Raw genomic sequence first — 27743 nt, forward strand, 5'->3', positions numbered from 1 at the left:
AATGAGAAATCATGGTAGCAATAAAGGAACCTGTTGAACCAGGAGGACATATATTGACGTGCAAAAAAGTATTGCATGTATTAAATTTGAGATTCAGAGGCCCAATTCAATTTTCGACTAGTCGAATTCAATACTTAGGTCGTGATCTATGGTCAGATAACTGTCGGAGGCGTCGTGTCATGAGTAAGCCAAACAAAAATCGACTGGAAGCCGTCAAAGTCTTAGCATAGAGTATCAAAATAGAGGGCTTACGGGCTCAGTCACGGAATCAATCCAAATCGACCCTCGACCTAATTCGGGTTTCACAGAGGGTTCCGAAGAGAGATTCTCCGTCGGTTCGATCGGTTCAACAGTCATTGACATTTCAGCAGCTCAATTTGAACCGCTGCAGCCATTCAAAAGGCTCAGAACAGCTGATCCTTAGGGACCATAGTTCAAGACAGGTGAGTTCTCTCAATTCAACCGCCATTGTTCTTCGAATTGCTCATATTCAAAAGCTCCCTCATACGTCAACAAAGACCCATCAGTCCAACTCTACCAAGAGTACGCCCACAAGAGGTCTAGTCTGATGAAGTTTGTTTGCCATCCCCAGTTTATTTCAACGAAGTCGATTACCAACCAATCTTGATTAATTCCATGACTAGTGATATTCAGGATCTTATTGGTATCAAGAAATTCTCAGCCTTAGATGCATATCTCTTCATCGTCGTCATTGCCTGATTCATTCTTTTCCTCCACCATTTGGTCCACAATTGTGACTTCTCCATCGCTTACACTGTCTGGTTCTTCATCGTCGTACAGGGGACAAGGCGCATAAACCATATCGCCATTCACAATAGCACTTATTTCGGCCTCCGCAGGGCTTGCGAAGAAGGGATGGTCACTGCGGAGTGTGAGACCCTGGCAGATGTATCCCATTGGCGTATGGGAAATATCTTGCCCCGGGCGACGTAAGTTCAGCCACTCCTGTAGGAAGGATAAAATACTTTCCACCTCGATTGAAGTGCTTTTCGGGAGTCGGTCACTTTCACTTGTGCGGCCAGAGCTAGCATGGATTCGATGCTGAAAATCTTGGCATTCCGCAAATGCCAAATAAAACCTCCCGGCTAAAATCCCAAGTTCGAATGGGAGCCAGGACGGTGGACTCCATTTGATAGGTAGAAGAGGAAGTGAATAGTAGTCTAGGCGGTTGAAATGGAGCATCCGTTTCGTGAAGGGCGCCGCATATAGGAGCAGGTGCGTAGGCGGGTCTGCCTGTTCGCGTAATATAGGAATGACCAACTCTGCTTCTTCTGGTATAATGACCAGGGCGACATCCGCACGCATGCTTAAAAGAACCCAGTTCACAGGACGCTGAAGAGTGTAATGTTAGTAAAAAGCGACGAAGCCTCTGCTGCTATCAGATGCTTGCAGTGGGCCCAGAGCTTACAATAAAATTATCAGACTCATGTTCAGTACCCAGTCGAACAGTCCTAGCAAATTCAGGCGATAAGAAGACGTGGGATATCAATGAAAAGGTTTCAATCATCTGTTTCTTCCAGAGCCGAGTTGATGTTATGACAGTGCAAGCTTGCGGACAGACGTCGTCGCCACCGAGGAAGCCGGTTTCAACGAAATCTTGGATCACCTGATGCAATCCTGGAAACTCTAGAGCATGAACAAAACTTGGTCGCTGAAGCTCTCGTTCCTGCTCAACCTCATTGGCAACCTCGCGTTGTTGCTCTACTTCTTCCAATGCAAAAGGTAGCACAGACTCCCTGTCTGAAGTGGATGGATGGTACTTTTCCTCAAGGATGTCCACAAACCTTCTGAGCTTACCAAAAAGTTGAAGATTGCCCTCCAATTGAGATGCGATCTCATCACCTCTCAATATACGGGGTCCATACAGCTGCTCCAAGGTTCGCTGCTCTGGCTGCTGCAAGTACTTCAAATATGCTTTCCGGTGATCGATATTCGAGAGGAAGTCGTTAAAGGTCGCAGCGGCCTGCATTCGGTAACAAAAGTCATTACCCTGCCAAAGATACAGGGAATGTAACTGTCTGTTGGTGACACAAGTCTGATCAAGAAGCCAATTTATAACATCAGCCGAATTCAGGTCTTCTCCTACTCTCTTGTCGCAAACGTCCTGGATACTCTGGTGGACCTCTGACGGAGCAACAAACGTGACAGACTGGGTTGTGCTCAATTGTCGCAATCTCATCGCAGCTGCACAAGGAGTCAGTCATGTATGTTAGATGAGCAATCATTAGATGCAGATGATACCTTGGACGGTATGATCCTTTGTCTGGTTCAGACCAAGCGTCAAAGCGCCCCTCGCGTCTTGTGGTAACTTGAGATCGGTACCCCGAGTATGAGCCTCATCTAAATACACTAGACAGTTCTTCATATTATCGGCGAAGGGGGTCGCAAGAAGAGGAATTGTCTTGCCGGTCTGGTATTGTACCCATGGTTTGTTGTCTGCCCCAAAATACACCGCGGCCTGCGCCTGGTCGTCTTCCTGCAGCCATGTACGGACCAGGGTTTGATTGTCCATTTCGAGTATGAACGCACCGGCGTCAAGAAGAACGCGGATTTTGTTGTCTTTGAGACGGCGCAAAAGTCCCACTTCCGACAAACGCTTGCCGGCCAGGTCGATTGCTTGGATATACTGCCGATTTCTCGCATGCAAGAAGTAGGTGAGAACCTCGGCATTGGTATGCAATAGTGCAGGGAGGTCATGCTGTTGCATTGTGAGGGGAAGTAGCCGGCGGTTATCATTTGTACCGCTAAACCCAGTGGTGAGACCGGGACCTTTGAACTGTCCCAGTTTTGACGAGATGGAGCGGGTCTGGAAGAGTGGAACATCCCATCCGGATGCTTGAAGCTTGACTTGGAATTGCTGTGCATGTGCTGGGAAAACGAAACGCCTGAGGTAGTGGTTTATGACCGTGGTAATCCAGCGTAAATGGCGCCAGATTTCACTTAATTGCTCTTTATCATCCATGTTGATAAGATTCCAATGGCGCAGACGATCAGGTAGAGTGACCGAGGACTGTATCCACCGATCATACTCCATAGCAGGATCATCGGAGCTCAACACAGCCTGCAGGCTCTGTCGAAGTTGGCCCTCGCTTAGACCCTGGTGGTAGAAAGCGAGGCAAGTCAATAGTATTGAAACATCTGGGTGACCCCATTCAGCTTGGTCTGAAGGCACCCCTTTGGCATGAAATGGAACCGCTATTGGATAGCGGTCCGGGTGAAGTCCATATTGAACATTCCATCTTTTCTTCAGGGCGAGAAGAAGAATGCCGTGGGCAAATAGCCCTCGTAGCAGATACACAATCTTTCGAACCTTGGGATTGTCCGGTATATCTTCGAAAAAGGATTTGACTGTCTGTGCTTCAACATCTTGGCAGGATATGATAGAGCGCAGGTTTTCGCGAGTTTGGCGCGGACAGACATGAGATGGGAGTATCCACGTCTGCCCGCTACAAGTTATTTCGACTAGCTTCCGAACCAGCTCAAGTTCAACATCAAGTTTGAGGAAATAGGCAATTGGGAACCCTTCATTCTTTCGCTCCACGATATCAACGCTTCTGGGAAAATTTCGAGCCAAACCTGGGAGTTCCCGCGCTACCAGGTTCAGGACTGTCATGATTACTTCCCACCGATCTGGATTTCCATCCAATGCGAGTTGTGAGCCACCTGGGTAAACCAACTGGGTTTTAACTGCTAAGGTGACGTCGCATTCATCAAGGATATCACGACAAACCCGATCCTTCCAGCGCTGAGCCTCAATCATGTGGGCAGCCTCAGTGAACTTGAAGTCTGAAAGTCGCTGGAGCCCACTAAGGCGGAAGGACAATATATTTTCAGGAATCTCCAGAATTACGCCTGCCCCATGAAGTATATCCTCATGTAGCTTGCGACATGCCTCGACGTGGCTTGGTGAAGTTGGTGTCCTCCGGGAAAAGGGAACGTGCGTGATCTCTTTGCTCAGCATCCCTCCTAGCCGGGCCTGGAGGACCTGCGCTGTTTGTGATAACAGGGCCCGGGGAACAATGACTCTAGTCAGCATTTGGGTATCTGCCAATAAGCAGGCAACCATCGGTATGATCATTGAAGTTTTACCTTGGCCCATATTCATCTGAAGGACCGAGTTGGAGCCGGAACGGGGCGCAATTATCTCTTGAGCCACTATGACTTGTTCAGGACGGATTTTCATGTTAGAGTCGATCTCTAATAGAAGCCAATCTGGGTATGTAGAGGGACTCCAATTTCCACCTCTCCAGTTGGTGTACTCTTGGCAAAGCTTTCCATTGTCCCGTTTCCCTAAGGCTTCCTTCATTCGAATCAATTGCTGCAGCTTCACAACCTCCATCCCGTAGTCGAGTAGCGCGCTCTTCATGGCCGAGCCAAAGACACACTGAGATGTTGACCGAAGTTGCTCTAAAATAGACGTTGGCGTCAGCACAGGCCAAAGGTTGCCGGCCTCCAACCATGAATAGCCCAGTTCATCGCGCGCCAGTGATTCTGTAATTTGACAGAAGTGGCGGTCCACAGTCATACGAGCCCTCTTGATTTCGCCATTATACCACTTGACTTCTTCCACAAAATCAAGATCAAGCATTTTCACGGCCGCAACAGTCTTTGATTGCGCTCTCTTCAGAGCGGAGATGCTTTCTCTGATATCGCCGCCGTACCTAGATCTGACTGGACAACTTGAAGAAACAAAACTCGATATGATGTGCTCCAACTCTGCAACCTCGGGGGTTGTATAAGTCTCCTGCTCTAGTGGAATCTGTGCCGGAACGGCCAACTTGCCATCCATCCAACGTTCGAGAGAGCTGAGATCATAACGTAGCATCAGTCTAGAGCCGGGCTTCTGCAACAGCTGACTCGCATTGGGTATTACGAAGTCCAGCATCGGTTGATCATCCTGTTCTTGATAGGCTGAGAGGACGTGTTCAGGTGCCACGTCATTCACGTGTGCCCAATGGTCGTTGAGCACTGCCTGAACTTCTTTGATGTGATCCGACAACTGCAAGTTTTTGTACATCCGAATCCATTCCAATGAAATTGCCTCCATCGCCTTTTCGAGTTCTATATAGGTCAAATGAAAGCCATCAAGCGAAGGCGCAGAGCTCGGCCATTGCTTTACAAGGTGATTAGCAAACTCCTGGCACTCATGAGTACACGCAAGATCATATTGCTCTTTTGCATCTTTTTGCGCTTTCTTGGAAATGATCCTTGATCTCTTCCCTCGCAAACCTTGATAAGGCCTACAGAACGGTATGATATGAATCAAAATATTATCCGCGGACGGCTTTTCGCCCGCTCGAATGTTGGTAAAGGAGGAGAATGGAGGATAGGCAAGAACTTGGAGATCGTCGAAGAGAGCGAATGACACGATAGCTCTTAGTACTGTCATGTTGACTCCTTTCCCGAATGCCCTTAGACCTAGCTGGAACAAAATCTTTGCAATGTTGTCCGTTCGGCATTCCCGGCACAGCTGGACCAAGCTGCCCCATTCAAGAGCCAAATCAATGCTCAGGCACTCTTGTAGCGATCCTGATAGCGAGCTAGTATATCCGCCGATGATAGGCGAATTTCGTAATATTTTGATCAGATTTTCTGTTGTTCGGAGCTTCGATGGTCGCCGGTGCAGCAAAAATGCAATTTCGCGCACGTTGGAGGTACGTTTAGAGATGCGCCAGCGATCCCGAGCAATGTACAGAGCATCCTGTGGGGGATCAAGGGATGTATTGGGAGTCCCATTTCGCTCGAAAAGGGATCGTCGCCAACGGGACCGTTCCTGGAGATGAGACTCTGCAGATCGAGGGCCCACATTTGGATTGGCAGCATCAAAGTGGAATAGCGCAAGCTGTTCGGACTTAAATATAAGGCCACTTACCACCGGCTCGTAGGAATCATGTTGAATAGATATGGTGAGGTCGGGATCCCAGTGTGCAGATTGCTGAAGCTTTTGGGTCTTTGGATAATACTCTCTCCGGGGAGTCAGACTCGAGATCTTGAGAAGTATATCGATAGTTCCAGCACTCAAAGGAGCCCAAGGTTTACAGAGCCCTGATTGTAGAGAACTGAGAGCCTCCTCGGTTCCTGTACGACCTGTAAGGGGATCTTGAATGAAACAGGAAGTGAAAGCATGTAATTGCGCTTTGTGGTAGAGAAGACGAGGCTCCGGTGGACTTATCAGCCGTCGAAGCACGTCATCGATTGAATATCTTGCATAGGATCCGGTGTTCTCGATAAATACGAGCACATGCATGTCATGGCGTTGGTACTGTATGTTACCCATGGTGGTGATTACACTTCTTTGCAATCGGTTGAATACGTTTCGAAGCACAATCATGCTCTGGAGCCCGTAGACAGTCCCTGGGTCCTGGTCTGGATCTACCTCTGCGAATAATTGTTGACACTGCAAGAGCCGTTTCCGGTTGACATGGAATGTGAGGTCCATGCGCTTTAACTCCACGCATAAGCTTCCGTGGAAAGGTTGTATGACCGTTAACATATGGGGTTCTTCAAAGTGATGGAAAATTTGGGCCACAGTTTGGAATAGTCTGCTATGTGGGTCAACCAGAAAGGCTTGTCGATGTTGCGCTCTTCGACTGGTGAAGTCTAAGGTCGAACTACTCGTTTTCCAGATCCGTGGATGGCGGCGAATCTCCAGGATTTTGGAATCAATGTCAATCCAGTGAACACACCTCTCGGTCCAAGAACTAGGCAGATCCATCTGAAGGCCACTGCCAAATATCTGACGAGGAACAAGCTCTAGTACCCGGTCCAGCTTCAAGGCCCGGATCACCAGCTTGCGCTGTCGGTACCCGAGGTGCACATGATGTCCTTCTTTCTCATTTGCAAGCATATAGGTCATTCCGGGTAAGTTTGAGGGAAAGGCTACTAGCCTTTGGTTGCCGAAAAGTTCGTTGAGTAGCTCGGAATCCCGTATGTCAGCCGGGAGCTTACCAAAAGCCTGCCCGTTAACAAGCAGATGGCCCTCAAGCAGGTGGTAACGCACCTCCTGAGAAATGGTTTGCTCGGCCGCTGGAACCGTTGCATATAGCCACCAGGAGTGCGGTGCTGGTAAGAATTGCCATTCAATATATGTCCGCCTCCCACTTCGTGCTGGCCAAGTGGCATTTATCGCAAATCCCACGTGGCTGACATACTTCATTGCTAGCTCTCGAAGCTCATTGCGGAGTGTAGCAATTATTTTGATATCACGAACCAGCAAATTGCGTGTTTCATCCGTAAACTTGCTCATATCGACCACCAAGGCTTCTTGCATCGCGAGCGTCGCTTCGACAAAGCCTTGGAAGCTTTCAGCATCTAGTTTCCTGACACTGCATGCTTCCGGTGAGAAAGTTTGACGACATAGCAAGGCAGACAAGAAGCAATACCGAGCTGCTTGATTTGCGACATCCGCTTCTTTAGCTGCTCGCATTTCACTTCGCAAGAGCCTTACCCATGTAAGAGCCACATTCCGAAGCTTGAGCAGGAGCGCACGGGCACGTGCGATTGCTTCTGGGCAAGCAAGAGCGCACAGCCGGGTTGCGAGGATGACAAGGGTCTCCATGTAGCTAATTTCACGCCAGTTGGGTGCAATAGTCTGAACATGATATTCGACCTGCTCAATTAGTCTAAAGCAGAATTGCGGGTCTCGAAAGACTGTATGCACCGCTCGCAGAACATCGCCATCGGAGCTTGGTCCGGCTTGGAGCGCAAGACGCCGAAGGAGAACAGTTGTATCCCGCAGACTGAGGTTCAAATTCGAGGAGCCCAGCTCAGTGAGAATACAGAGCCACCGCCGCCGTGTCCCTCCCATGAGGTTCTGATGCGCAATAAATTCCTGATTGCTGATGCCGGAGGGACACCGGGGAGTGCTGGCTATTGCTTGGTACGATGATGGGCCGGGCCCATCAGCAGCAAATACTGAGGATGCGTATAGATCTGAAAACGGATGCGAGGGAGGAAGATGAATGGCAAAATGATGGGCAAAACTCAGATGCTGTGGAAGCGCCTTGAGCCAGATACCGCTTTTGGAATCATAGTATGAGAACTTTAATCCGGAAGGCAGAAGAACTTTTTGCGGTTTTGCTGGTAGTTTCTGTGATTTGTAGTGTGTTCCAAGAAATGACTTAGTATGCGACGCGAGAGTGAGCGACGCGAAACTTTTGCGCTGGTTATAAGGCTGGAGCTGCACGTAGTCGGCTAACAATACTTGTGGCGCAGCTGCAAAAGCAGAGTTCATATGTGAAATTGCCACAACCAAATTCCAAGTAGCATTGCGGTAGGCGGCGAACTCTTGCGGTGTACTCAGCTCAAAGACAACAGCTCGCCTCTGGGGGATCATATTACCAGGAGGAAGAAAATCCTCATGAACTTGAATCTTGAGGCGCCAGCGACAACGCACAATGTAACAGTGCTTGCAGCCCCTAATATCATGTGTCCCATCAGGATTTAATCGTTCAGTGCACGGAATTTCCGCTTTTTGCTTGGTAAAAGCCTCATAGTGTGCGTTAACTGCTTCTAATTCCTTTTCTTTCGCATTGCGGGTCCTCATTGAATCGCCTTCAATCTGTGTCTGCAGAATTCGCATGTCATCCGCTCCATCCAATTCAAAGTATCGATCTGCGAAGCAGCCAGGAGCTGGATCAGCAAAAATCGTCATGGCCCCCGCTTTGGCTTGTGCACAGCGATCGTGAAGATATGTTTGGATTTTCTGCAGACGTTCCATTTGACTGAGTTGTGAAAGGAGCAAGACATCGAGCAACTTCGGCTCAAACAAAGGGTGGAAGTCCTTCAAGATTGGGTACGTTGTGGTTGCATATAGGTCCATTTGCATCCACAATTGAAATAAAGTCAGTATGAACACGCTCATCTGCTCTGGGTCGCGGTGATAGCAAGGCCCAGCAGAAATCAGATAGTCGTCAATTTGTCTTGCTAGGTTGACGCAAGTAAACCTAGAGCGGTCGTTGATTGTTGGCATCTCGCGTATTTCGGACATGATCGTTGATTCGGTCTCTGTAAGCGAAGAATACCGAGATACCATGGCCTCATATGCCTCCGTTGCAGTCCCACCACGCTCTGAGTCACATGTTTCTTGATTGAGAGCGTGAATACTCTGTACAGGACATTCACTAAGAATTTGTTGGAGGTATGGGGCACTGTTCGGCAGGCTGAAATGTAGGTCCTTCTCCTGGGCAGACAAAGGTAGGTGCGGTATCTTCCTTTGAATATCCGCCTTGAACGTGCGCCAATTTGTCTCGAACAAATTATTAGCCAAGGATATCAGTTCGCGGCAGCGAGTTTCGACCGCTGTTACTGATGTTAAGAACGTGTTGTAAGCTGTTGTGGAACAGCGTTGCTTCTCAGCCTCTAATTTTGCAAGACGGCGACAAAGCTTCGTCTTCAAGAAATTACAGCTCTCTGGGCTCATATTCCCGAGGCATTCCTCTAAGAGTTGTGCCATAAGAGCGCACATGAGGGTTTTGTAAAGGAAACGACCATGCTGCGCACCGAACCGTAACAACAACAGCCTTTGGACACATACACGGAGAGCAAGCCAAAACGGGCTTCGTCGCCATGGCAATTCTCCATTATCCCAGTATACATCATCCCTCACACGCTTTTTCAGCACGGGTACGTTTATTTTGCCACCTTTCGCGTCCAACAAGGTCATCAGAAACCGTGTAATGATGGCCGGATCCGCTGTATCTCGGGCTTCGGCCAAATCAACGCCTGCTTTGCGGGTTTTGGCAGCAAACTCATCTATCGGTTCAAGACTGGCCTGTTCCAACAAAGCCGTCAGATTATCTTGGAAAGTTACTGACTCGAACTCGCTTGCTGGAAAAGCCACTGCCATGCCTGGAAAATCCCATTGGAGAGCACCCTTAGCCGCAAGGGTTGGACCGGCTGCTGGTGACGTCTCGAAAGCTTCAAACACAACTGCACCGTGCTCATCCCTGGAAAAGAAACGCAAAGTCAATCAATAATCCCATCTTTGAGGGCCTGCATACAGAGATAGAAGAAGAAACATATTGCGGGGGCTCACATCGGCTTCCGTATAAACATGCATGCGTTCTGTTGGCCCACAAAGACCATGCTGGCATCACCAGGACCAAGTCCTTGTAACACTCCAAGTAACAACTTCTTGTTGACAAATCCGCCCTGATTCACCAGCAAGCACGTTTTCAAAATATTCTCCGTACTAAGCCAGACTGGAGGGTCATCGTCATCGTCCCCGCTGATTTCAGCAACTGCGTGTAGCATTCGTGTCACAAAGGATTTTTGGACATCGTCGGTTTTGCTATCATCGCTCTGACCAGGTAGATTTGGGGGGAAAGCGACATGATTGAACGTGAGGTCTAAGATAGAAGGTTCGAGAACCATCGTCGTAGTTTCCATGCCTTTTCTTAGAAGTCAGCTTGCCGTGTAATATGAGCGTAGCGTTAACAGTTTGAGCGAAAGGTTGAAGATTATTTCGTAAGTTTGGGGTAATAGGCTGCAGTCGAACAAAAGTAATCCGAATATCATATATACGAGGGGGCTAGGTTGGATATAAAGCGTATTGATCTGCATGCGCTGTATGTGTTTTGTCCAAGAATGTGTATTTTGCTAAAATATGCTGCAGTTTTGATACCTAATCATGCGTGGCAGTCTAATTTCCATATTGTTCCCCAACCAGCCGAATTGATAGTCGTGGTGCTAACCTGAAAACGAGGACCCAAAGAACGTATACAATCATTTTGCAAGTAAACCAGGAAGGCGAATTCATGATGCCAATCATCTCAGCCAAAAGACAGATATTAGCACTTTAATGAGATAATCTTGATACGGACCGAGATGGAGGCCAGCTTACCTGTTTAGCTGACTGGCACCGATGATAAATGTACTCACTCCAGTAATAACTTACGGTGAGTTGGAGATTTGAAAGATAAAAGGCTTACGTAGGTAATCACCTAAGCGACCCAGTGTCGCGTCGGACAAAAGCCGTCACATTCAGTACAGTACACAAAGCCTTGTACCAAAAAGCAGGCTCAAAATATGTTTCATACGCGGCGTGAGAATGAGAAGTCCCTAAGCATGTGTGCATTTGACGAATCAGAAGTGGAGGCCACCAAGCAAGGCAGACAATTGTACAGGAACAACACACCAACTTATGCGCCAAGCTAACAAACATTGGTAAAGATTAACTCGCAATTGTTGTACATGTCACTTCAATGGCATATTTTTTTCTGTCGATAAGAATAGTGTAAAACAGCTCCGGATTTATCTACCAAGATCCGCTCAGAAATAGCTGGTAAAAGGTGAATCAGATCATGTCTCTACCGATATTTGCTGGAATAAGAAAGTACTGCTGAGCGTGAAATGGAGCGGGCTTGACAAATTCCATTATTGCACCGTAAATTATTGCCCTCTATGCAGTCGAACACTTTTGGCACTGTATTCTTCTTGAGCGTTGAAGACCAAATGAACTGCCTCAGGAAATCGTTACAACTGACTCTAAATCAGGAAACAAACAGCCCAGATTATGCAGCCCTGTTTTACCAGTACAAACTCCATTGCCGCTAACGCCTGAGCCTAGCCAAATCAGCCTATTTACTTTGTGTCTCAGAGCAAACCATCCTGATGGTTTCCCAATAGGGGAGCCGCTGTGCTTCCTGGAGACAAAGTGAAGCGATATGACAAAGACATAATAGGGCAGGATCGAACAAATCATGATAATTCCTGTATAAGAAACAGCCTTCATGTATTGTCGATTTGTCAAAGTTTCTGGGGCGTAGAAATCATTGAGACTGATTCGCATGTGCACTTGTACTGATTGTATTTTTGTCTCACCGCAACTCTACAAAGCATTCGCGTTCGACTCGGAATACCACGCAAGTCTTCCAGCTTTACTGATGCTGACTTGCCCGCTATTTTATAACTAAGTGATAGCCAACACACAATGTAACTGTAGTTGATGTATCATATAGACAGCGACCGCTCTCAATTTTCTGGATATCAATCATTCTATAGGTTACATAATTTGCGAGATTTGACAAACGGTTTATCAAGTGATATTCTGACAAATGCAGTAGCTGGGAAAAAGCACAGAACGCGAAGGTGTCTGAAGCGTCGGAGAAGGTCGAAAAATGGATGGTAAAGATAATCATTGATTGTCTCTGGTCCATTCTGTCGTCCCGTGCATACATGAGGGTGACCTTTCTTGGGTTGTAGTACTAACGAATGAAAAACCATGTCAATAAAGGCTAGATTAGAATCAATTGGGGTTAAACGTACACATTCTTTCCCAATTGTACGGCAAGGAGGCTACGGTCTCATCCCTGCGCAATTGGAATTGATACTCCACCTCCCATGGTACAGGCCACAGTGTCTAAGACAAATTGCCCCAAAGAATGAATTCGTAATATCAAATGTCGATTTTTGAGGAAACATGGAGCGATCAAGTAAGGGTATCAAAATAAAATGTGGTGGCGCGTTGATATGGTACGTGACGTAACGGTGGGACCAAAGGTATCTGCAGCACGAGAGGTTTGGGGGAAAAAAGAGGTAGACTTTAGACCACAAATACTCGAAAATGAAAATATACGGGTCCCACAAGTTGTTCACTTAGGGGGTTGAAACTTTCAGTCATCATTCAACGATATTGCCAGTGGGCTGCACCGTCTCCCTGGAACGCAGATATTGTTCGGTAAATTAGGCTTGATATATACCACAATAGACCACCGCCGCTAAAGGAGATGACAGAGAGCGAACTGATGATTGCATTTGGAGAGGATGGGAAATGGAACAGAAGAAATTGGAGGATAAAGAGAGAAAAGTAGGTCAATCCGAAAATGTCGATGATGGTGATAACTGCAGAGTCGCGCAGACTTTGGAGCTCGTAGTTGGGCATGGTAATATCGATGCCTGGCCAGGGGTTTTGATAGCAGGTATGCCAGAATTTATAACACTGGTTGACGGTGGAATACAAGATGAGCAGATGTGATTCGTCACCATCAAACGTCTTTTTCACAGCGACCGCACCATTCCTCCGCCCTCAAGTATAGAATCTATTTTTGCTTTTAAACTTAATCTAAGCGCAGTTGCTTTATTACAGTTTATTTACCGCAATGGACGATACCCATGCCCTCAGAATGTGTGACGTGACTAAATCCAGGATTGGAGCTCAACGCCCCCTTATCATACGCAGAATTCTAAACCGGGACTCATGTCATTCAATTCAGCTCCAGTTACATACCAGCTATGAAATATCTGTCATTTCCTTGTTTATTTAGTAAGACATGGAAGGGACTGCAATTGTGGGCCACGGAGAGATACGTGTTAACAGATGCTAGTTACCGTAGCGCCCGACATAGCCTTCCATGTTGTAACCAGAGAGACGCGCTTTGAAACCCTAATTATATAATCTTAGGAAACCGGATACGGTCATATCTTGTTACCATTTGGAATGGTAAAATTCGAACACACAATACCTGAAATTGTAAAAATACCTCTGTAATCTTACTTTTTTACGCCCGCGACAGTATGAATGGTGACGTCGAGTATTTCAAAGATCTCCGAACGGGCACTGGAAATGCAACCACATAATTTAACTTGTGCTAAATCTGTTCTTCACTGATTTACATCAATCATGGGATTCTCAAGTCCTCAGGCGATGCTGCAAAGCCTTTTAGATTCAGGTAAATACTCAGACATGACGATATCATGCGAGGGAAAAATATTCCAAGTTCATCGAGCAATCGTCTGTTCTCAGTCATCTTTTTTTGACGCTGCATTGAAAGGGGGGTTTAAGGTGAGATGACTCTTACCGCGGCTGCTGCATCTGGCTTATTTCATTACAAGGAAGCGTCTCTATCAGAAGTTGACCTTCCAGACGATGATTTAGCAACCATTCAACGTGTTATCTCTTTTCTTTACCATCACGACTACCAAGACACCAGCGAAGCGCAAGTCAAAAGTCGAAACTGTGCTCTGGATCATGATATAGAGCCTAATGCAGCTATATGGAACAACCTTGGGGTGTTTATAGCGGCTGACAAATTCGACATTTCGCCTCTGAAAGACCTTGCAAGATCTCGAGTTATTAAGTGGATCGACGAAAATGCGAGCAAGTCGCCCTTGATTATTGAAAAAATCTGGACCACCATTCCACCACAAGAGATTCTGCTTCGCGACGCCATAACCAAGTCAATTTCATCAGATGCCCACCGATTTCTCACCCATGATGAAAGCATGGAAGTCATGCAAAACTCACCAGATATCACTATTTCGATTATGAAGAAGCTCGTTGCCGTCAATTATACGATGAAACTTCAGATTGAGCTTGGTAAGAAAAAACTGTTACCGCGACGCTGAAGAGATACAATCTTGAGCTCCATGATCCACATTACCTTGAGTCGTTGAAGGAAGTTTGTTTTGATATAAAATTGAACAAAGGAGAATTCCCTTTCTCTATTTTTTCTATTTTACTCTGTGTCATCGCTGGTAGTTGATAGAAATCTATACAATATCGCCGTGGTTCTACTTCAGAGTCTCGGGTGGACTCATCAAAGTAGTACTCGTCATATTTGACCACGACGACGATTAAGAGTAAAGTAGGTTCAAAAGCACTCGCACATATGTGCCCATGAAGTGACTGCTCTATCTCCCGTTGGAAGATCTAGAAAACGAATTGAACAAATATAATGAGACAGACATATGGTCTCTGGCGGTTAAGAGGTTCATCAGATGTGTTTTACAAGCCAGCAAAAAGGTACGCTGAAAATCCAAGACCGTTCAGTTTCGCGTATGGTTAGGATCATACTCTACTGTATAGTCAGCATCCACAGAGGCCACTAATGGTGTACGAAGGCGATCAATATGACATTGTTTCACTCTAAGTAGGACCAAATTATTCGATGACATCACCACTAGAATCTCAATACATTTCTTACACCGAACCCAGTTGTGTAGTAGTATACGATGTAATCATGTGATTAGGGTTTAATGAGCATCTCTCTGTTTGCAATGTGGAAGACGATAACGGGCGCCACAGTACACAGATCAACAATACTCCTCCTCCACGAGAACATTCCAATAGCCATACCATGAGAGGTAGCCGGTGAATTTCAAATACTATTGGTAGTGCATCTTGGGCAAAACAGCCATTGGTCTGTACAGCACCAGAGGACCCTGAACGTCATGTCGACCAGTTGCGAACTCACCATATTAGCTGTAAGAATTTCTTACCGGTATCTTACTTCTTTGGATTGCGCGAGCCATAAATTCCATGCTTTATAGAAGAGCTGAGGATCCAAGGGCCTAACCGTTGCTTATCTGCCAAGCACATAACAGCGGTCTATAAACGTCAATCTGCACCGAAATGACCGGAATCGTAAAATTTCGGTGTATAACGTAACAGACCCCCAAGCTGCGCAGACCCCCAAGCTGCGCAGACCCCCAAGCTGCGCACCCCACCCAAAAACGCGTCAATTAATCAAACCTCTTCTCTTTAACCACCCACCATGTCACCAATTCGTACTCAATCCTCTCAAAATCGTACTGAGCAAGAGGGTAGGCTTTCATTAGCAATTGAAGCTATTCGAAAGCAAGATTTTTCCTCTGTACGTGGAGCAGCGCGCTGTTTTGACGTACCTGAATCGACCCTCCGTAACCGCCTCCATGGGGTTCAAAATCACGCGATATCTCGCGCAGAAAAGCTGAAATTGACTGAAATTGAAGAGGAATCGCTTCAAAAATGGATTATCTCTATGGATTCTCGTGGAGCAGCTCCCCGCCCGTCAACTGTACGAGAAATGGCAGATATACTACTGGCGGCGCGTGGATCTATACCCCCACCTACGGTCGGCGAAAATTGGGTTAAAAAATTCGTTAAACGGCATCCCCTACTATCTACTCGATTCTCGAGACGCTACGATTATCGGCGAGCTAAATGCGAGGACCCGAAGCTATTATCTGAGTGGTTTTCTCTCGTTCAAAAAAAAATCCTAACACACGGGATTGATTTTGACGATATCTATAACTTTGACGAGACGGGATTTGCAATTTGTATAATCTCGACTATGAAGGTTATAACGAGAAAGGAATTATACGGTCGGCGATCACTTTTACAGCCTGGAAATCGCGCGTGGGTAACTACAATCGAGTGTATAAGTTCAACGGGGTGGGCGCTTCCTCCATGCGTGATTTTTAAAGGCAAAGTTTTTATCGAATCTTGGTTCGATAACCTTCCAAATGACTGGAGGATCGAGATAAGTTCTAATGGATGGACCTCTGATCAAATTGGACTTCGATGGCTTGAAAAGCTCTTCACTCCGTCTACTACGTCTCGTACGAAGGGGAAGTATAGACTCTTGATACTTGATGGCCACGGCAGTCATTTGACACCACAATTCGACAAAACTTGCGAGGAGAACAAAATCATCGCAATTTGTATGCCTCCGCATTCATCTCATCTTTTACAGCCTCTCGATATTGGCTGTTTTGCGGTGTTAAAAGCCGCGTACGGTCGGATTATCGCATCGAAAATGCGGGCTAAAATCAGTCATATTGATAAACTTGATTTCCTCGATGCCTACCAAGCCGCGCGAATTGAGGCCTTTAAATCGGAGAATATCAAAAATAGCTTCTCCGCCGCCGGTTTACTCCCTTTTAACCCATCTCGGGTACTCTCGAAAGTCAATATTCTCACGCGTACGCCGGACCCCCCCCCCTCCAGCCGGGGTAGCGAGTGGGAGCCAAAAACGCCCTCCAATTATATTCAATTACAAAAACAAGCTTCCTCGATAAAAGCCTTGTTAAAACAGCGTTCAAAAATCCCACCAAGTCCACTAAATTCAGCGATAAATCAGGTTTTAAAAGCCTGTCAAATCACAATGCATTCAGCTGCTATTCTCGAGAAAGAAGTAAGCGATTTACGCGCTGAAAACGAGAAAAAAAGGCGCAAAAATGCTAGATCTACAAGGCAAATACATCGCGAGGAAGGCCTTACAGTTAGAGAGGTATCAACCTTGATAACGCAGCTAGTACAACCTGATTTACCGCAAGGATCTAATGAGGTAAATCAGGGTTTAGCCCTTTCTCAGTCACGTACGAGGGCAGTACCAAGATGTTCCGAATGTGGAATTCAGGGTCATAATAGGAGGTCATGTCCCACTACATCTCGCATTTAGTTTATTCAATTTAAAGGCGTTTTGGTTGAGAAAAATCCATTTAAAATAATCAAGTTGGGTGGGGTGCGCAGCTTGGGGGTCTGCGCAGCTTGGGGGTCTGCGCAGCTTGGGGGTCTGCGCAGCTTGGGGGTCTGCGCAGCTTGGGGGTCTGTTACGTTATCGCATTCTTCCGACCCAAAATGTAAGTCTGGCAATCACGTTCCCAGTTCCCACTCACACCCAACTAAAGTCCCTCCATCCTCACTCGCAGAGCGTGGCAGCAAGGCCATCAGAGGTCCACCACCAGGGAATATGACAGTAGGCTGAAAAGGGTGCTAGGCCATTCCATTCACTGCTGCTAAATTTAGCTATCGAAAGCGGAATTTCTCATCGATATAATGCTCGGATTGATGCAAGGGATATGGAAGATCAGAACTCATTATGCGATTGGTGGAGAGACCAGAAAAGAATATCCTCAGATGGCTATATATATCTTATTCATTACCAGATACCGAAAGTGAATTGCGGATGATGAAAATTCATAACATCCCTAGCGGCGCATACGAGAAGGAAGTCCCTCTGTCGACAAGGGACAGTTCGTGAAAAACCAGGTGCAACTCTTACGATAGTAGGTTTAGCTCTGAACACTCGTGCTCAGAGCCCATAATGGCTTAGCGACATTCCAATCTGGAATGGTGCTCCACGTTAGCCCCCAACTAGACCACTGCCCCATATCGGTTTCAATCGGCCATCGCCTGCAATGCTGAGGGCCTTCCGAACCCCCGGGAACAGCTCTAACCACTCGAGAGATCTATTCATTACCGCTCTCAACTTCGACAATCTTGCCGAACTTGTTTGGACAAAGAAATGGACAAGGCTGCAAACATCCTTTTAGAGATTCCAACAGCTCTGAAACCACTAAGTTCTTATCGATCGATATTTTATATCAGGCCGTCTTTAGTGCGGAAGCCTAATTATATAGCTATAGGAATATATGTCTTTTCTTTATCAAATACGCCTGCTCTTCTACCTTCTACCTTCCTCCCAATCCCCTTTTCTGTTTCAAAATCAGACTTGCCATTCCTCTAAGACCTAAGATGAATCCCTCGACACAGTCACTCGATGTCACCTTGGAGGCACTTTCCGCCCTTTCGCTCAGAGGCGAGCGGAACCAACTGGAAACTCTCATACATGACTTCTTCTCCCAAACATACAAAGCGGCCGCCGTATATCCCGAATATCACCAGATGACCCATTTTTCCAGGAGGCAAGACACATCTGGGAAAGGGAAGGCTGGAATGGAGAAGGCCTATCAAACTACATTACTTTGCTTTGCGGGATATTGAACTTTCCGGCTATTCTGCTGCTCAACCCAAGTGGCTGGGACTATCTTCCGTGGAACGAGATGATTGAGAACTCACCCACATTGACATGGCTTGAACAAGCTTTGGAGCCCTGGGGCTTCACTTTGAGGGATATCATCATCATTGATACGTTTCCTCTGTTGACGGATCGGGATATGAATTCTATGGAAGATGCTGAGAAGTTGCGATTATCCAGCGAGGTGTTCAACCTGACTGTCAGTTTTCTCCACCGGTTTAAACCACCAGTGATGGTCTCGTGTCAGTGTGCGACCAAAACATCCCACCCTCGTTGGGGTATTGTGGAACACCCAGTTGCTGCGCTCCTTTGCTCCTCGGTTGGCGGTGCACGACGTCGAGAAGTGGCCCAACTGTCTGTGAATGAGCGCATCATTCATGTTGTTCAAGGGTTTCATCCTATGTATATTGAACGCACGGCAGATCCAGAGATACGTTCAGGTCTTGATGAAACTCTCCACAGCATAATAGAAAAACTCTACCGGCCTTGTGCGGAATGGAAGGATCAGCGTGACCGGGAGTGCCAGGAAAACCTCCTCGTGGCTGCAAGAGAAGTCGACGCTACAATGGCAGCTTTCCTGGATAGCCTCACGGCGTACCGTCGTTGCCAGCGCCAAGCAGTCGGGTTTGAGACCATTTCTGCTGAGCGAGGTACGCATTATAAGTTTTCCGACTGGGTACAGTTTAAGGCTAAAGTTCGCTCGTTCGTGTCCACTCTCTTGCCTGCGTCGTTGTGAGACTACAGCAGGGATGACAACAACTTCCCGATGCCCATGCGAATAAGATCTCAGCACATTTCAGTTATTAGAAAGCTCAGGTTCACCAGATTTTCAAAGTCATTTTATCCTGCTTTATTCCTCTGTTTCTCTTTCCTATAATACCTGGCGGGAATCAGGTATCCAAAAATTACTATCTGTAGTGCATACTAATTGACAATAGGAGTAGGCTTAGCATAGCAACGGTACGGTTGCGAGATACTCTTGAGATCCACAGCGGAGCAAGGCAAGTGTAATCCCAGGCAAACCCCCCCCCCCCCCCCCCCCCCCCCCGGCGCGCCTCTATCTATGTTGAATAGTGGTACTTTCCGATCGGATAAAAGATATCTTCAACAATATAAGCTAATATATCTGTATATTAAAAAGGATTAGTAGATTTCTACGTAGAACGGGGTTACAAGATCTCTAGCATCTCAGTCTCTGAGCGCAGCCCACAGCGACGACATGTCTCCTGTAACTTCTCCAGGAACAGGGTAGCGTCAGACCCGTCAAAGTACGGCGCTCCTAACGTCCCTGGAGTAAGCAGAGGGGAGAAATACGGCATCTGCTGCTGCTGGATAGACGCGAGTTGCGCAACTGGCGCAACGGCTATACCTGACTGAACTGGCACTGTCGGCTCAGGGTGCAGAGCGCTACGCCTGCCTGTCGTTCTAACTGACTCAGATCTCTCCCTGGCAGGCTCCCTATACTCAGAGAACGATGCCAGTCCTTCATTTTGACTCCTTCCGCGGTCACGCTCCTCGGCGAAGTCCATTGTTGGTGAAAGCGGAGACTGTTTTTCGGCTGAAATCAACGCTGGCGGGGGTTGTCGAGAAAGCTGGTCAAGGGCTTTTTTGTCTCTTCCTCTTCTTAAGCATTCTTCCTTCCTTTCTTTTAACTTATAACTCAAGATAGCGTGAGTCAGCATTTGCTGCATGGTCATACGCCATAGCCAGCTCATGCCTGGAAATCTCTTCTCTGCCATCATACGCAGCGCTGCCGGTCTCGCCTGTAGCAACATCAGCAGCGAATCCGCACTGCCAATGCACGAGCTGGATATCAGATCGCGATATAACTGGGTGAGTTCCCGTGTTTCCTGCATGTTAGCAAGCCCAACTCAGGCTATCTTTGCCAACAACTCAGCTGATAACACAAGGAACAGATGTGACCTGTCTCTCTTCCACGCTTGCTTCTCAGGGTCAAATGCTATCGCCACTTTTGCTGCTGTAGGCTCTGCCAGTTGTCAGACACCTTGCGATCGTGAGCCTTCCCGGGGACGCCAATTTGAAATGGGATATGCTCGATGGCAGTCTGGTCAAAACAGACAGGTCGACAAATGGTGGCAAGAAAACCCAACAACAAGTCAGGTCTGTGAGCTCTAGACAGATGATGCCTATCAGGCATAATCAGATGCTATATCAAGGAGCATAATGATCATAAATCTTGAATCAGGAAATGAGTGGCATTCTTGTAACTGTCTATCTTTCTCTACAGTCGTAGATTGCCCATAACCCTTCCTCGAGGATATCACTGCCTGAGGCAGTAATCATACAAATCTCGTGATTTCCCACTACAATACCTAAATGTTATTAGGTACGTGCTCGCATGCTTGAGATTACGCACCTCGAATCTGGTATATTTGTTCTCCTGCAGTTCTGTAACCGTTCACAACTATGACTCTAGACATCTTTTATAAATCCATGTTCTTTCGTGCTTTCCACGGCTTGCACATATGACTGGTCTAGCTACCCGGCGCACCAATGAAGCCCTCTGTAGTAGCGCGTGGCGTCACAATAACACGTCACACCGGCTCAAGTGATTGGTCGACCTGGTGCCCGCATGAAGCGCCTGAATTGTAGCCACACGCGGAGCGATTTAATTCGACAGGGTTCTGGTATCTAGGCGCTGCAGCCCCAACTTTGAACACGTCGTGCGAGACTGCAGGTCGGGGCTGATATATCGACGTGGTCGCAATACTCCAGGTGAAAACATTCAAGGCTTATATGGCTATGGTTTAGAGTTATATAACGAAAGGAAAATCCGCTCATGGTGGATGCTGCTTTGCATTCATAAAATATTACCGTTCAGTACAACTTATAAGCAAAAGAAGGCCTGCACGACCCCGTTAGCCTTGTCTTACTCTTTTGCGAGGGCGCGGCGCCCCGTAACACGCAGACTCCATAAATTCTCAATCACCTAGAGCTACCATTTCTGGTGTGTGCTATTCACATAATTACCTCTCTCCTCGCCTCCCTCTCCCCAAAGCCTTATCATCTTTAGCATCGTGTCATCAGGCTAGATCTTGTTGGCTGTGCTTCTTCATGCGTCCTGTATGGCATCGCGACGTAATGACGCCTCAAAAGCTACTGGTATGGTAGGTCACACTCGGGAAAGCAGCAGTGCCGTGTACTCGTTCTTGACGTCAGACCATGCCCTATGTCTAACTTCTCCATAGGTACAATACACTGTATTCGCGCACGGTTGACCTCGTCGGGGATTACGCGGGTGATGAGCTCTTCATCATCGATGGCGACTCTCTCCTGCTGCAGTCGTTTTCTGATAGGAAACTCGACTTTTCGCCCGGTTTCCAAGACTTGCACGCGACATATTTTGTGGAGACTCTTCTGCACAAGCTCCAAAAACGGAACTGCGTCTTTCATATTGTGTTTTTTGCAGAAAATACCCACCTATGCGTGCCTGTTGGGGTATTGGGCAGACTTCGCTACAGGTACCTCCTTGCCCGAGAGGCGATTATCCGGCATCTCAGAGAGAATATTCCTGCCGCGGGCTCTGTAGAGTGGATCAAGGAATTCTCCAGCTACAAGTCCTCTGATTTCCGCTCATATTTGCTAAGGTCTGGAGCGTACTTCTTCATGTGTCATGACGGAGCATTTCCTGAATCTTCGGCCACCAAGGTTACGGTGGATAGCTACAACGAGTCAGATACCCCATTCGAAGAGTCTGATGCGGCGGATGCTGAGAAAACACATAAGGAGCAAGCCGTCGATAACTCTCTCCCCAAGGTACAGTACCGGATTGACCTGCGGAGAATGATCTACTGGTTCATGAACCACGGGTACAATATCGCACTGATCAACAGCTTGAGATTCAAGGACACCAAGGTGATGTTATCTTTGTGTTGGTGACAATGAATGTCTCCTAGGCTGACACTTAGCAGGTCATCTCAATGATCCTGGAACGACCTACAAGAAACACTGAAAAGTGTCGTTTGAACACACAGCAGGACGATGATGCCGTAGAGACTGAACACCCTGGCAACAGTGACAAAGACGGCTTTGGTCATGATTATTTACCAGGACAAGAGGATGACACGCAACTGTGTGTCGTCGATCCCGGCGCAGCGCCGTTTCAGGAGCAGAAGTATGGTTTTCGCATGTTTGCGGATATTCCAGGCACTATTTATGAAAATTCCGGGGAACTGTCGGAAACAGGAACGATTGATTCACAGCTCCTGAAAAGTGTTTTGGCCACTCTGGGGACCATCCGCCCCGAATTCACACAGCGGGAGTATTTGATCGTTGCCACCCTTATCACGATGGTTGAGTCGGGCAGCATCGCCGAGCATGAGCTCGGAGCAGCACGCGCGATGCTTTTGCACATGATATTTCTGCGTGATTGTAGACTTTCAGACCGCTCAATTCCCCAAGTGCCTACCGTTGGAGGACAGAACTTCTTGGACCACTTCGCAGAAAGTTGCCTTGGCATATTGACATCACTAGTCTGGCAAGACGCAATGACATCTATCAAAGCCGCATGCGATTTATACGATCTTCTCGACGGAAGATTATTCCTGGTCTTGTGGTCACAGATAGATCATTGGGATGAATTCCACAAGAATGGCTCATCTGTCTGGTCTGACTTTGAGGATCTATGCCTGGCACTCAAGGATCTCTGCGACTTTAGCGTAATCTCCCAGGCTCCTGTCCCGGATGAGGGGCCTCAAAAAGGAAAAGGAGGATTTGCGGACAAGTCAAAAGCAGGGAGGAAAGCTCGCCAGGCCAAAGAGTTGCAAGAGAGTTGCAACGAGGAGAGGTCCAACGTAGATATTCGCGTTTTACCATTCAGCAATCCTGTGTTTGACGCTCATTTGCAGCCTGTCTACCTGTCCATTGACGAGTCCGCCGGAGAGTTTGCCGCCGCGAGGGCATCAAAGACATTCGAGGAGCTAAGCCATTGGCACAACTCTCGGCGACCCGTCGATCACAAAGCTGGCTTTACGATGACTGCACGGCAAAAAGTCCTTGCTCTGCGACGGAACGACTTCTTTATGACTGAAATGAGGGATTATGCTGCTAGCTTGACAAACGTGACTGGTGGCATACTTGAACCACAAAGTGTGTTCGTGGCCTCCGCTAAAGACCGAGAGAAAGTGAGCACGAACATTGAAAACCCCAGCGACAGCACAACATTACCACATCAGTCGACAAAGAAAAAGGCCCGAAAGTTAACGAAGCCATCGGTGCGGGATGCAGCTGCCTCTTTCACTCAAGAGAAGCGTAGGGAGGCGCACGAAAAACAAATCAAGCAGTGGAAACTTAAGAGGGAGGGGTTCGACAAAGAAAATGACCTCGTCAGTCGCTATTTCAAGGCAAAGCAGTATTTTTCCAGCATGCCAAAAGACAAACGAGGTCCCGTGGAAGCCGAAATTCTAACCTATCAACTCGACACGTTAGTTCGTATACTCTTGACCAATACCGAGAATCAGGAAAGGCATTTCCGGATAACGATCCTAGCGTTGATCTGGGAAGTCGTCTGGCAGATATCGAAACTGCAAAATTCAATCACGGTAGACGTAGCAACCTGTGTAACTGGTGTCACCAACACACTTGGTTTGCCGGATGTGGATCTCGAAGTCCGGAGCGACCAGAAGTTGTCGTTTGAGTTTTCCGGGCTTACGTTGAAGAAATCGGATCTCAGCACCTCACTGTCAGCGCTTGAATTCCAGCTGACATACACTGGCCCCTTCATGGATCGCGATATGGACTCGGCGCCGGACAGTCGTATCCATGATTTTGAACCTGACAAGTGGCAACGAGATGTCTTGGACCAGATTGACGCCAAGAAGAGCGTGTTTGTGGTTGCCCCGACTAGCGCGGGAAAGACCTTTATCTCGTAAGTCGCTCTCAAAATCTCCTTGATCGACCTGGTATGTCGTGTTGCTAGCGAACACGACGAACACCATGAGAGACTAACATCCACGTAAAGCTTCTACGCCATGAAACAGATTCTGGAAGACGATAACGACGGGGTTCTTGTCTATGTGGCACCGACAAAGGCCCTGGTAAACCAGATCGCCGCAGAGGTTCAAGCGCGATTCTCAAAGTCGTATCCGAGTAAGTTCAGCGGCAGGTCAGTGTGGGCTATACATACGCGCGATTACCGCATCAACAGCCCTGTTGGTTGCCAGGTGCTCATTACGGTGCCGCACATTCTCCAGATCATGCTACTTGCGCCGGCCAATGCCAATTCTTGGTCATCCAGAGTGAGGAGAATCATCTTTGACGAGATCCACTGCATCGGACAGGCGGAGGACGGCGTTGTGTGGGAGCAGCTTCTACTGATGTCACCGAGTCCCATCATCGCCCTTTCTGCTACCGTGGGCAATCCTCAAGAGTTCTTCAACTGGTTAAGCCTAACGCAGAAGGCAAATGGTGTCGACTTGAAGATGATCGAGCATCGGCAACGATACTCGGACCTCCGCAAGTATATCTATCATCCGCCGGAGCAGTTCTCCTTCAGTGGGTTGTCGGAACCTCAGCGAATGTCTCCTCTGGGTCTCGAAGACGTTCCTGGCTTGGCTTTCATTCACCCAGTTGCCAGTCTTGTGGACCGCTCAAGAGGCATGCCAGACGACCTGAGTTTTGAATCGCGGGATTGTCTGATGCTTTGGAAGGCTATGAAAAAACACGAGACCCCAGAGTTCCCTGTGGACAGATCGCTGGATCCAACTCGTTGCCTCCCTAAGATTGTTCACAAGGCAGACGTGGTGCGGTGGGAAACAAAACTCAAGGCCCTGCTGACAGAATGGATCATAAACAATGCGTCGCCGTTGAACCTGGTCTTAAATGAATTGACGGAATCCACAGAATGTGTAAAGCCCAAACTAGTCACATTTTCCAAGGAACCACGTACTGTGGGCGCACCAGTTTCAATTGATTTCGACAATCTTCTCAGCACCACACTTCCCCTGGTTTGCTCATTGCACGATCAGAACGCACTGCCTGCGTTATTCTTCAACTACGACCGGAGCATGTGCGAACGCATCTGCCGAAGACTCCTCGACGATCTCGTGACTGCCGAAGAGAGCTGGAAGGCATTGAGTCCGGTTTGGAAGAGGAAGTTGGCAAAGTGGGAGGAATGGAAAAGAGATCAAGAAAAGCTCGCTAGGAAGCGTATGCCTAAGGCTCCCAAAAAGGGTGCCGCGGATGGCAACGACATGTCTCGCGCAGAACGCCTGCGTGAAGCCGCTTCGGCAGAGGCAAGTCAGTTTGAGTCATTCAACCCCGATGCCCCCGTGGATGGCTTTCATGTGGCCAACGTCAAAAAACTGTCCGCTTCCACCTTTGGGGAATATGCGGTGCAGCTTCGCCGACGTGAAGTGGCCGAATGGCTGATTACGGCGCTGCGACGAGGGATCGGCGTCCACCATGCCGGTATGAATCGCAAATACCGTCAAGTTTGTGAGATGCTCTTCCGCAAGGGGTACCTGCGCGTTGTCATAGCCACTGGGACACTGGCTCTGGGTATCAACATGCCGTGCAAAACGGTGGTCTTCTCTGGCGATTCAATCTTTCTGACCGCGCTTAATTACCGCCAAGCTGCTGGTAGAGCCGGTCGTCGAGGATTTGACATGCTCGGAAATGTCATTTTCCAAGGTATCCCCCATGCCAAGGTGTGCCGTCTGATTAGTTCGAGACTTCCACATCTAAACGGCCATTTCCCAATCACCACCAGTCTGGTACTCCGGTTGTGTACCCTTTTGCATGAGTCGAAGAATGCGCCTTATGCTGTCAAAGCGATCAATTCCATTCTGTCCTGCCCGCGGATCTATCTGGGCGGGCCCGAAATGAAGGATACCGTACTCCACCACCTGCGATTCTCATTGGAGTACCTTCGACGTAACGACCTTCTGGACCGCAATGGAGCACCCTTGAATTTTGCAGGATGTGTCAGTCACTTGTACTACACGGAGAACTCGAGTTTTGCATTCCACGCATTGCTCAACGCCGGCTACTTTCACGGCCTTTGCGCGCAAATTAATCACAAGCCCCAAACTACGCTGCTATCGCTGATGCTTGTTATGTGTCACTTGTTCGGCCGGCAGTATGTTCGTCAGGCCATTCTCGAACAGGACCTAGGCACGACCAGAAAATCGACTTCTATTGTTGTCCTGCCCACTATGCCGAAGAGTGCGGTAAGCATTCTACGGAAGCACGACGAGAAGACGCTCGATGTGTACAAGGCCTATGTCGCCACTTTTATTGAGCAGCACATCACTGAACCCGACCGCATTCTTCCATTCACGAATACCAAATGTGGAGGCAACAAGTCATCAACGGAACTGGGTATCCTGCCGTCTGCTTCCACACGAAGGATACGCATTACTTCTCCATTTCACGCGTTGTCAGGGCATGGGGACAATTGGAGCCAAATCTCGGAGCTCTGTCAAACCATTCGCAGCGGAGTGTGGCTTGAAGAAGCCGTCGTTCCATACGTGGGCGTGTACCCAAACGAAGGTGCACCTCTCAATGCCTATCTGTACGACTTCTTCAAGCATGGCAACGTCCGTGCATTGGAACGAGAAAACGGTGTCCGTAAGGGCGACATCTGGTTCGTGCTCAATGATTTCTCGCTCATACTTGCGACGATCGTGGCGAGTTTGGAAAACTTCCTGAAACTGGCACCTGGCACTGAACTTGACATGTTGGATGTGATGGGTGGAGGCGAAGCTTACGAGAGGGAGATGGACGGCACACTCAGCGAGGCGTGTGTCAACGAGGAAGACATTGGAGCGGCAACGTCCACACATAAATCCAGGTATCAGCAGTCTAGAAATGACTTGACTCGTCCTGTAGCCCCAACGCACTCGAATGCTGAGAATATGAGAGTGGCGGAGAATTGGGATGACGATTTGGATGATGGGGCCGGAGAAACCAAGGACGGCAACGAAGATGCCCCGAAAGGTCTAGATGATGTCTTGAAGCTGGCCAGGGAAGCAAAGGAGAAAGAGAAGGCAGATAGGAGAAAAGACCGGGCGACACAAGGCATGGGTGAAGGACCTACAGAGCCTGCCGGCAGGCAGGTCAATTCCGCTACTGAAAAAGACGCGGATGATCGTATTCTGTTAGTGTTGAAGGCTTTCAAGGTGCTACAGAACGAGTTCAACGCGAAGTTCAGGGCCATGTGGGCATAGACGGCTTTGGATA

General features: G+C 47.9%; 5 protein-coding genes across 5 annotated transcripts; 3 read left to right on the forward strand and 2 right to left on the reverse strand.

Moving 5' to 3' along the window:
- Positions 1-684: 684 nt before the first annotated feature.
- Positions 685-10410, reverse strand: N7511_011279 (uncharacterized protein; the record flags this gene model as incomplete). The annotated part of the gene is made up of 4 exons (XM_057133656.1): positions 685-1353; positions 1430-2205; positions 2263-9968; positions 10058-10410. The coding sequence occupies 4 exons, from the start codon at positions 10408-10410 to the stop codon at positions 685-687; spliced, it is 9504 nt and encodes a 3167-aa protein (XP_056978613.1).
- A 3399-nt stretch (positions 10411-13809) lies between these two features.
- N7511_011280 (uncharacterized protein) lies at positions 13810-14367 on the forward strand (the record flags this gene model as incomplete). Its single annotated transcript, XM_057133657.1, has 1 exon — positions 13810-14367. The coding sequence occupies one exon, from the start codon at positions 13810-13812 to the stop codon at positions 14365-14367; it is 558 nt and encodes a 185-aa protein (XP_056978614.1).
- A 3892-nt stretch (positions 14368-18259) lies between these two features.
- N7511_011281 (uncharacterized protein) lies at positions 18260-19278 on the forward strand (the record flags this gene model as incomplete). The annotated part of the gene is made up of 2 exons (XM_057133658.1): positions 18260-18388; positions 18427-19278. The coding sequence occupies 2 exons, from the start codon at positions 18260-18262 to the stop codon at positions 19276-19278; spliced, it is 981 nt and encodes a 326-aa protein (XP_056978615.1).
- Positions 19279-19711: 433 nt separating this feature from the next.
- On the reverse strand, positions 19712-20071 carry N7511_011282 (Zinc knuckle domain containing protein; the record flags this gene model as incomplete). Its single annotated transcript, XM_057133659.1, has 1 exon — positions 19712-20071. One exon carries the CDS (start codon positions 20069-20071, stop codon positions 19712-19714), a length of 360 nt encoding a protein of 119 aa, XP_056978616.1.
- Positions 20072-21644: 1573 nt separating this feature from the next.
- Positions 21645-27730, forward strand: N7511_011283 (putative DEAD/DEAH box helicase; the record flags this gene model as incomplete). Its single annotated transcript, XM_057133660.1, has 4 exons — positions 21645-21670; positions 21752-22418; positions 22475-24429; positions 24523-27730. The coding sequence occupies 4 exons, from the start codon at positions 21645-21647 to the stop codon at positions 27728-27730; spliced, it is 5856 nt and encodes a 1951-aa protein (XP_056978617.1).
- Positions 27731-27743: the final 13 nt, after the last annotated feature.

This window comes from Penicillium nucicola (assembly GCF_028828085.1).
Source record: "Penicillium nucicola strain IBT 29836 chromosome Unknown utg000013l, whole genome shotgun sequence".
Taxonomy (NCBI): domain Eukaryota; kingdom Fungi; phylum Ascomycota; class Eurotiomycetes; order Eurotiales; family Aspergillaceae; genus Penicillium; species Penicillium nucicola.